Source organism: Eutrema salsugineum, unplaced genomic scaffold, assembly GCF_000478725.1.
Source record: "Eutrema salsugineum unplaced genomic scaffold, Eutsalg1_0 scaffold_15, whole genome shotgun sequence".
Classification (NCBI taxonomy): domain Eukaryota; kingdom Viridiplantae; phylum Streptophyta; class Magnoliopsida; order Brassicales; family Brassicaceae; genus Eutrema; species Eutrema salsugineum.
The window spans coordinates 6,136,160-6,146,228 of NW_006256867.1; the positions used below are offsets into that span (position 1 = coordinate 6,136,160).

At 26.8% G+C, this 10,069-nt stretch overlaps 2 protein-coding genes across 2 annotated transcripts; both read left to right on the top strand.

The window, feature by feature from the left end:
• The first annotated feature begins 5,483 nt into the window (after positions 1-5,483).
• Positions 5,484-5,924, top strand: LOC18022235 (LOB domain-containing protein 35). The gene has a single exon (XM_006405116.2). It carries the CDS (start codon positions 5,484-5,486, stop codon positions 5,922-5,924), a length of 441 nt encoding a protein of 146 aa, XP_006405179.2.
• Positions 5,925-9,091: 3,167 nt separating this feature from the next.
• On the top strand, positions 9,092-9,588 carry LOC18022236 (LOB domain-containing protein 32). The gene is made up of 2 exons (XM_024158246.1): positions 9,092-9,193; positions 9,286-9,588. The coding sequence occupies exons 1-2, from the start codon at positions 9,092-9,094 to the stop codon at positions 9,586-9,588; spliced, it is 405 nt and encodes a 134-aa protein (XP_024014014.1).
• The last annotated feature ends 481 nt before the right edge of the window (positions 9,589-10,069 follow it).

The window sequence follows — 10,069 nt, forward strand, 5'->3', positions numbered from 1 at the left end:
GAATGTTACTTTTGGTACTGTAGTTTTTTCTTATTTTTTATTCTTTAGATATTTAAAACTTGCTTAGCTTATTATTTTTAATTTTGACTCATAGTTTTTCTTCTTCTTTTGCACTGAGATTAAATTATCTTTATTAGTTCAAAAATAAAGATTAAAATCACACTTATAATCTGTATTATTTTTTATTCATATATTTATGATTTTTTAATTTAAATTTAAATTTGATTTAACTTATGCTTATGATGTTTTAAATTAGATTTAAATTTGATTTAAGTTATGCTTATGATTTAATGTTTGTAACACAGTTAAAATTTAAATTAAATAGTTTATATAAGAATAGTTGGGACAGATTTTAAGTTAAGCTTCTAATATTTTAGTTCAACTTTTGATTTCTCTTTTGATTTATTTTATATTTTTTTTTCCTTGATGATTGTAGCTGATAATTTTTTCAATACATTGTTTTTTTACTTTTTTACATTGAAATCTCCATCTAGTGATTATATATGCTTTTTTCAATTTACTATTTTCATGTTTTGTTTTCAAATTTTTTCAATTGGTTCTATCTATGTTCCTTATGCCTCTATAAATTTTATATTTATTTGTTACCATATTTTTTTTCTCATTTTTTCAAAGAATCAGATCCTAAATGCCCCAGAAGTTGACAAATTAAAACAAATCAAAACAAATAATATGAATTTAAACAACTAATATGAGGTTAAACAAATAATATGAAGTTATGTTCAAATAATATAAAACAAATAAAAACTTAATTAAACTTCGAGGTTGAACAATATGATTTTTTTCACGTTTTTCTTTTTATAAAATATGATTTTGTAGAGTATATACTGTTAATAGTGATAAGAACAGAATGATAATAATAAAATTTAACAAATTATATTCAATCCATCTCGCAAATTTTAAATTTTAAAATAATTTTAACAATAGTATTTTAGATTTTTAAGTTTATTAAGTTTTAAGTTTTCTCGTCCAATTGATTATATGTCTGTTTTTTTATTCAACTATTTTGCTATTCAGCTATGATATACCAGATAAACCCTAACTCTCAATTTTGAGGTATTGAAATAATCAAAAATAAAAAGTCATGTATATTAATGAATCAAAAAAAAGTTAAATGTACACATTAATGATTGATAAATGTGATATTATCTTCTTCTTTTTTTGAGAAAAGGTTAATGTGATATTATCTTTCCAAAAGAGAGAGTATGTAGTCTACTCTATCACGTTATGGTAATTGAAAATATGGAAGGTATCTAACAAGTACTAGTCAAAATTTAAACAATTATTATAATTGAACTTGCCTCTAAACATACATATTCAAAGTGTATATAAATGCTTAAAAACCAAGACTATTTTCCTCATTACAGGCATCAGTCACATTTTCAAGATATTCGAGGTATAATAGTCTTGATCTAGGCCTTTTTTTAAAATAAAAAAAAAAACAGTCTCAGTCTTTCTTTCAATTCATTTAGCATATTCATTTGATTTTGGTTTTGTGATCTTTGAGTCAAGTATCAATACTTTGATCTTTTTTCTGTATATTATATTAAAGCCCTAGAAATATTTTTCCCTAAAAGCCAGTAGGAGTTTTAGAAAAAAAATTTCAGTATCTCACAGTTTAACCAAAAACATATATATGTAGTCTATAATTAAATTTGAAGTCTTATTATATATAAAGATTCAAGAGTTATTTCTCCTCATTTCATCCACTTGTGTCTTTTAGGGTTAAAAGAGATAATACAAAGAAGAAGAATGGCTTCCAACCCTTGCTCTGCATGAAAAGTCCTCAAATCCGTGTGTACATGTGAATGCGTTTTTGCGCCATATTTTCCATCGACGGAGCCTGAAAAATTTGACCGTGTGCATAGAGTTTTTGGAGCCGAAAATGTTTACAAAATACTGAGCAATGAGACTTTCTCACCTTTACAACGTGAATATGCTGTTAAGGCTCTCAGCTATGAAGCTGAAGCCCGCATACAGGATCCCGTAACCGGTTGTGTTGGTATGTCTTTGGCTTACAAAAAAAATTCTCAACAATTTAAAAGAGCAAATCGTCTCAACAAAGAATGAGATCGTGGCTACCATGGGATCCGATAAAGTACCGGAATATAATGATATTCCTATGCCTGATGATTTCCTCATGACACAAAACCAACAGATGGGTGATAATCATCGAGCTGATGAGGCATCAATATCTGCAACGCCACCGGCATCTTCAGGAGGCACCAATGATACTCAACATACACCTTAATTGCGTTAAAACCAGAACAAACCATAATGAAATGCCTGTTGTGTTTATTTGATATTTGCATGCACCTCAATTCCCGTGATAATTTGTTGTCCTCCTTTCTTCATTTTAATTTCATCATAAATTCATGTACTTTCATTATATAAAAAATAATTCATGTTGTTTGATCTAAATCGATTTTCAAATTTGTTTTTTGTTTTTTTGTTTACTAGAGGAAAACTTAAATACATTTAAAGATTGAAACAAATTTGAATCTAGATCTTTTGGATGATCATATAATTTAATAACATAAAAATTACATGAAAAATAATTTACATGCATAATATATGTTAAATATATGGTAAATGAAATATGGGTATAATGGTAGGATTTGTATAAATACTTATTCTGCATGTAATGATATGCGATTGAAAATGTCGGTGGTCTATATAAAAGTCATGGAGGGATATGTCAATGAATACTAGTTTGTCTTATTAGTTTGTCTTCCAAAGACTTCGGTCTCTTATGTCGTTGTGGGTGTTCCCAATTAAAAAAAAAAAAACTTGTTAGATATACATAAAAATAAAGTTAATAAACAACTCATTCAGTGAAATTATATTCATGGAAAGTCCTAACTGACTTCTACATTCTATTCTCAACAAGAAAGCCCCTTTTAAACTCTAGTTGTCATTATATCTCTGATCGCTTTTGGGTAAGGAGGAGAATGGTCAAGCGATATTTAGAATCTAAAATTTGGGGATAATTATTTGGTTCCTGAAAATAATGTTGTAACTTGTATGAACAGTAAAAAAACTAGATTTCATCTTGAGTTGGGACTTGGGTCAAAAAATTGTTGTCGAGGAATGGTGATGTTGTAACTCATGCCAACATCACTTTGGCGCAAGTTGAACATGGCTATAAGCCTATAACGCAATATTGATACTGAGATGAGTCCGATTTTTTTTGTAAAATGGTAGTTTAGTTTTTATGTTGGCTCAAAAAAATAAATATAGGTTGGTGATGATTCAGCACAGGTCTCTAGAGTTTTAGTGATTATCAGATCCTAAAAGAGAACCCGCACTACGCTGCGGGATTATAGACTATCAACTTTAAATTTCTTATATTATTTTATAATTGTTTAGATAATCTTAATGAGCTTATTCATCCATTGTTTTTCGAGTTTTTTTTATCCAAATCATGATTTAGTGTTAATTTATTAACTTTCTCAAATTATGAATTTTAGGTTTTTTCACATACACATATATATATATATATATATCACTAATTCCATTTTTGTTTTACTTATATCTTTAATATTTTGTATATTTATTTGTTGTTGTATTATTATTTTTTCTTCTTTGTCATTTTTTCTATATTTTTATAATTTTTTATTTTTTCAATTGTTTATTGAATGTTACTTTTGGTACTGTAGTTTTTTTTCTTATTTTTTATTCTTTAGATATTTAAAACTTGCTTAGCTTATTATTTTTAATTTTGACTCATAGTTTTTCTTCTTCTTTTGCACTGAGATTAAATTATCTTTATTAGTTAAAAAATAAAGATTAAAATCACACTTATAATCTGTATTATTTTTTATTCATATATTTATGATTTTTTAATTTAAATTTAAATTTATTTAACTTATGCTTATGATGTTTTAAATTAGATTTAAATTTGATTTAAGTTATGCTTATGATTTAATGTTTGTAACACAGTTGAATTTTAAATTAAATAGTTTATATAAGAATTAATAGTTGGGACAGATTTTAAGTTAAGCTTTTAATATTTTAGTTCAACTTTTGATTTCTCTTGTGATTTATTTTATATATTTTTTCCTTGATGATTGTAGCTGATAATTTTTTCAATACATTGTTTTTTTACTTTTTTACATTGAAATCTCCATCTAGTGATTATATATGCTTTTTTCAATTTACTATTTTCTTGTTTTGTTTTCAAATTTTTTCAATTGGTTCTATCTATGTTCCTTATGCCTCTATAAATTTTATATTTATTTGTTACCATATTCTTTTTCTCATTTTTTCAAAGAATCAAATCCTAAATGCCCCAGAAGTTGACAAATTAAAACAAATCAAAACAAATAATATGAATTTAAACAACGAATATGAGGTTAAACGAATAATATGAAGTTATGTTCAAATAATATAAAAAAAATAAAAACTTAATTAAACTACGAGGTTGAACAATATGATTTTTTTTTCTCGTTTTTCTTGTTATAAAATATGATTTTGTAGAGTATATACTGTTAATAGTGATAAGAACAGAATGATAATAATAAAATTTAACAAATTATATTCAATCCATCTCGCAAATTTTAAATTTTAAAATAATTTTAACAATAGTATTTTAGATTTTTAAGTTTATTAAGTTTTAAGTTTTCTCGTCCAATTGATTATATGTCTATTTTGTTATTCAACTATTTTGCTAATCAGCTATGATATACGAGATAAACCCTAACTCTAAATTTTGAGGTATTGAAATAATCAAAAATAAAAAGTCATGTATATTAATGAATCAAAAAAAAAGTTAAATGTACACATTAATGATTGATAAATGTGATATTATCTTTTTTTTTTTTGAGAAAAGGTTAATGTTATATTATCTTTCCAAAAGAGAGAGTATGTAGTCTACTCTATCACGTTATGGTAATTGAATATATGGAAGGTATCTAACAAGTACTAGTCAAAATTTAAACATTTATTATAATTGAACTTGCCTCTAAACATACAAATTCAAAGTGTATATAAATGCTTAAAAACCAAGACTATTTTCCTCATTACACGCATCAGTCACATTTTCAAGATATTCGAGGTATAATAGTCTCGATCTAGGCCTTTTTTAAATAAAAAAAAAACAGTCTCAGTCTTTCTTTTCAATTCATTTAGCATATTCATTTGATTTTGGTTTTGTGATCTTTGAGTCAAGTATCGCTACTTTGATCTTTTTCTGTATATTATATTAAAGCCCTAGAAATATTTTTCCCTAAAAGCCAGTAGGAGTTTTAGAAAAAAAATTTCAGTATCTCACAGTTTAACCAAAAACATATATATGTAGTCTATAATTAAATTTGAAGTCTTATTATATATAAAGATTCAAGAGTTATTTCTCCTCATTTCATCCACTTGTGTCTTTTAGGGTTAAAAGAGATAATACAAAGAAGAAGAATGGCTTCCAACCCTTGCTCTGCGTGAAAAGTCCTCAAATCCGTGTGTACAGGTGAATGCGTTTTGCGCCATATTTTCCATCGACGGAGCCTGAAAATTTTGACCGTGTGCATAGAAATTTTGGAGCAGAAAATGTTTACAAAATACTGAGCAATGAGACTTTCTCACCTTTACAACGTGAATATGCTGTTAAGGCTCTCAGCTATGAAGCTGAAGCCCGCATACAGGATCCTGTAACCGGTTGTGTTGGTATGTCTTTGGCTTACAAAAAAATTCTCAACAATTTAAAAGAGCAAATCGTCTCAACAAAGAATGAGATCATGGCTACCATGGGATCCGATAAAGTACCGGAATATAATGATATTCCTATGCCTGATGATTTCCTCATGACACAAAACCAACAGATGGGTGATAATCATCGAGCTGATGAGGCATCAATATCTGCAACGCCACCGGCATCTTCAGGAGGCACCAATGATACTCAACATACACCTTAATTGCGTTAAAACCAGAACAAACCATAATGAAATGCCTGTTGTGTTTATTTGATATTTGCATGCACCTCAATTCCCGTGATAATTTGTTGTCCTCCTTTCTTCATTTTAATTTCATCATAAATTCATGTAGTTTCATTATATAAAAAATAATTCATGTTGTTTGATCTAAATCGATTTTCAAATTTGTTTTTTGTTTTTTTGTTTACTAGAGGAAAACTTAAATACATTTAAAGATTGAAACAAATTTGAATCTAAATCTTTTGGATGATCATATAATTTAATAACATAAAAATTACATGAAAAATAATTTACATGCGTAATATATGTTAAATATATGGTAAATGAAATATGGGTATAATGGTAGGATTTGTATAAATACTTATTCTGCATGTAATGATATGCGATTGAAAATGTCGGTGGTCTATATAAAAGTCATGGAGGAGATATGTCAATGAATACTAGTTTGTCTTATTAGTTTGCCTTCTAAAGACTTCGGTCTCTTATGTCGTTGTGGGTGTTCCCAGTTAAAAAAAAAAACTAGTTAGATATACATAAAAATAAAGTTAATAAACAAATCATTCAGTGAAATTATATTCATGGAAAGTCCTAACTGACTTCTACATTCTATTCTCAACAAGAAAGCACCATTTAAACTCTAGTTGTCATTATATCTCTGATTGGTTTTTGGGTAAGGAGGAGAATGGTCAAGCGATATTTAGAATCTAAAATTTGGGGATAATTATTTGGTTCCTGAAAATAATGTTGTAACTTGTATGAACAGTAAAAAAAAACAAGATTTCATACTTGACTTGGGACTTGGGTCAAAAAAAATTGTTGTCGAGGAATGGTGATGTTGTAACTCATGCCAACATCACTTTGGCGCAAGTTGAACATGGCTATAAGCCTATAACCCAATATTGATATTGAGATGAGTCTGATTTAAGTTTTGTGAAATGGTAGTTTAGTTTTTATGTTGGCTCGAAAAAATGAATATTAGTTGGTGATGATTCAGCACAGGTCTCTAGAGTTTTAGTTGGTGATTATCAGATCTTAGAAAAGAATCCGCGCTACGCTGCGGGATTATAGACTATTAACTTTGAATTTCTTATATTATTTTATAAAATTTTTTTGATAATCTTAATGAGCTCATCTATCCATTGTTTTTCGAGTTTTTTTTATTTAAATAATGATTTAGTGTTAATTTATTAACTTTCTCAAATTATGAATTTTAGATTTTTTTCAAAAATACACACACATATATATATTTATCACTAATTCCAATTTTGTTTTACTTATATCTTTAATATTTTGTATATTTATTTGTTGTTGTATTATTTTTTTTCCTCTTTTTTATTTTTTCTATATTTTTATAATTTTTTATTTTTTCGATTGTTTATTGAACGATACTTTTAGTACTATAGTTTTCTTCTTAATTTTATTCTTTAGATATTTAAAACTTGCTTAGCTTATTACTTTTAATTTTGACTCATACTTTCTTCTTCTTTGGCACTGAGATTAAATTATCTTTATTAGTTCAAAAATAATGATTAAATCACACTTATAATCTGTATTATTTTTCATTCATATATTTATGATTTTTTAATTTAAATTTAAATTTGATTAAACTTATGCTTATGATGTTTTAAATTAGATTTAAATTTGATATAAATTATGCTTGTGATTTAATGTTTGTAACACAGTTGAATTTAAATTAAATAGTTTATATAAGAATTGATAGTTGGGACAGATTTTAAGTTAAGCTTCTAATATTTTAGTTCAACTTTTGATTTCTCTTGTGATTTATTTTATATTTTTTTTCCCTTGATGATTGTAGCTGATAATTTTTTCAATCCTTTGTTTTTTACTTTTTTACATTGAAATCTCCATCTAGTGATTATATATACTTTTTTCAATTTACTATTTTTATGTTTTGTTTTCACATTTTTTCAATTGGTTCTATTTTTGTTCCTTATGCCTCTATAAATTTTATATTTATTTGTTATCATATTCGTTTTCTCATTTTTTCAATGAATAAGATCCTAAATGCCCCTGAAGTTGACAAATTAAAACAAATCAAAACAAATAATATGAATTTAAACAAATAATATGAGGTTAAACAAATAATATGAAGTTATGTTCAAATAATATATAAAAAATAAAAACTTAATTAAACTACGAGGTTGAACAATATCAATTTTTTTTCACGTTTTTCTTGTTTGAAAATATGATTTTGTAGAGTATATACTGTTTATAGTGATAAGAACAGAATGATAATAATAAAATTTAACAAATTATTTTCAATCCATCTCGCAAATTTTAAATTTTAAAATAATTTTAACAATAGTATTTTAGAGTTTTAAGTTACTTAAGTTTTAAGTTTTTTTGCCCAATTGATTATATGTATGTTTTTTATTCAACTATTTTGCTATTCAGCTATGATATACCAGATAAACCCTAACTATCTAAATTTTGATGTATTGAAATATTCAAAAATAAAAAGTCATGTATATTAATGAATCAAAAAAATGTTAAATGTACACATTAATGAATGATAAATGTGATATTATCTTTTATTTTTTTGAGAAAAGGGTAATGTGATATTATCTTTCCAAAAGAGATAGTATGTAGTCTACTCTATCACATTATGGTAATTGAAAATATGGAAGGTATCTAACAAGTACTAGTCAAAATTTTAACATTTATTATAATTGAACTTGCCTCTCACCATACAAATTCAAAGTGTATATAAATGCTTAAGAACCAAAACTATTTTCCTCATTACAGACATCAGTCACATTTTCAAGATATTCGAGGTATAATAGTCTCAATCTAGGCCCTTTTTTTAAAAAAAAAACAGTCTCAGTCTTTCTTTCAATTCATTTAGCATATTCATTTTATTTTGATTTTGGGATCTTTGAGTCAAGTATCAATACTTTGATCTTCTTTGTCTGTATATTATATTAATGCCGTAGAATTGTTTTTTCCCTAAAAGCCACTAGGAGTTTTAGAAAAAAAATTTCAATATCTCACAGTTTAACCACAAACATATATATGTAGTCTATAATTAAATTTGAAGTCTTATTATATATAAAGATTCAAGAGTTATTTCTTCTCAATTCATCCATTTGTGTCTTTTAGGGTTAAAAGAGTTAATACAAAGAAGAAGAATGGCTTCCAACCCTTGCTCTGCATGCAAAGTCCTCAAATCCGTGTGTACAGGTGAATGCGTTTTTGCGCCATATTATCCATCGACGGAGCCTGAAAAATTTGTCCGTGTGCATAGAATTTTTGGAGTCGAAAATTTTACAAAATACTGAGCAATGAGACTTTCTCACCTTTACAACGTGAATATGCTGTTAAGGCTCTCAGCTATGAAGCTGAAGACCGCATACAGGATCCCGTAACCGGTTGTGTTGGTATGTCTTTGGCTTACGAAAAAATTCTCAACAATTTAAAAACGCAAATCGTCTCAGCAAAGAATGAGATCGTGGCCACCATGGGATCCGATAAAGTACCGGAATATAATGATATTCCTATGCCTGAGGATTTCCTCATGACACAAAACCAACAGATGGGTGATAATCATGGAGCTAATGAGGCATCAACATCTGCAACGCCACCTGCATCTTCAGGAGGCACCAATGATACTCAACAGACACCTTAATTGCCTTAAAACCAGAACAAACTATAATGAAATGCCTGTTGTATTTATTTGATATTTGCATGCGCCTCAATTCCCGTGATAATTTGTTGTCCTCCTTTCTTTATTTTAATTTTATCATATATTCATGTAGCTTCATTATATAAAAAATAATTCATGTTGTTTGATCTAAATCGATTTTCAAATTTGTTTTTTGTTTTTTTGTTTACTAGAGAAAAACTTAAATACATTTAAAGATTGAAACAAATTTGAATCTAGATCTTTTGGATGTTCATATAATTTAGTAACATAAAAATTACATGAAAAAGAATTTACATGTGTAATATATGTTAAAAATATGAGTAAATGAAATATGGGTATAATGGTATGATTTGTATAAATACTTATTCTGCATGTAATGATATGCGATTGAAAATGTCGGTGGTCTATATAAAGGTCATGGAGGAGAGATGTCAATGAATACTAGTTTGTCTTATTAGTTTGC

What these genes read in the sequence shown, in the direction of transcription:
- LOC18022236 (XM_024158246.1), top strand. Translation starts at nt 9,092, where the DNA reads ATGGCTTCCAACCCTTGCTCTGCATGCAAAGTCCTCAAATCCGTGTGT. An exon ending in CGACGGAGCCTGAAAAATTT is followed by an intron (nt 9,194 to 9,285) that starts GTCCGTGTGCAT and finishes TATGCTGTTAAG; the next exon opens with GCTCTCAGCTATGAAGCTGA.
- LOC18022235 (XM_006405116.2), top strand. Translation starts at nt 5,484, where the DNA reads ATGCGTTTTGCGCCATATTTTCCATCGACGGAGCCTGAAAATTTTGAC.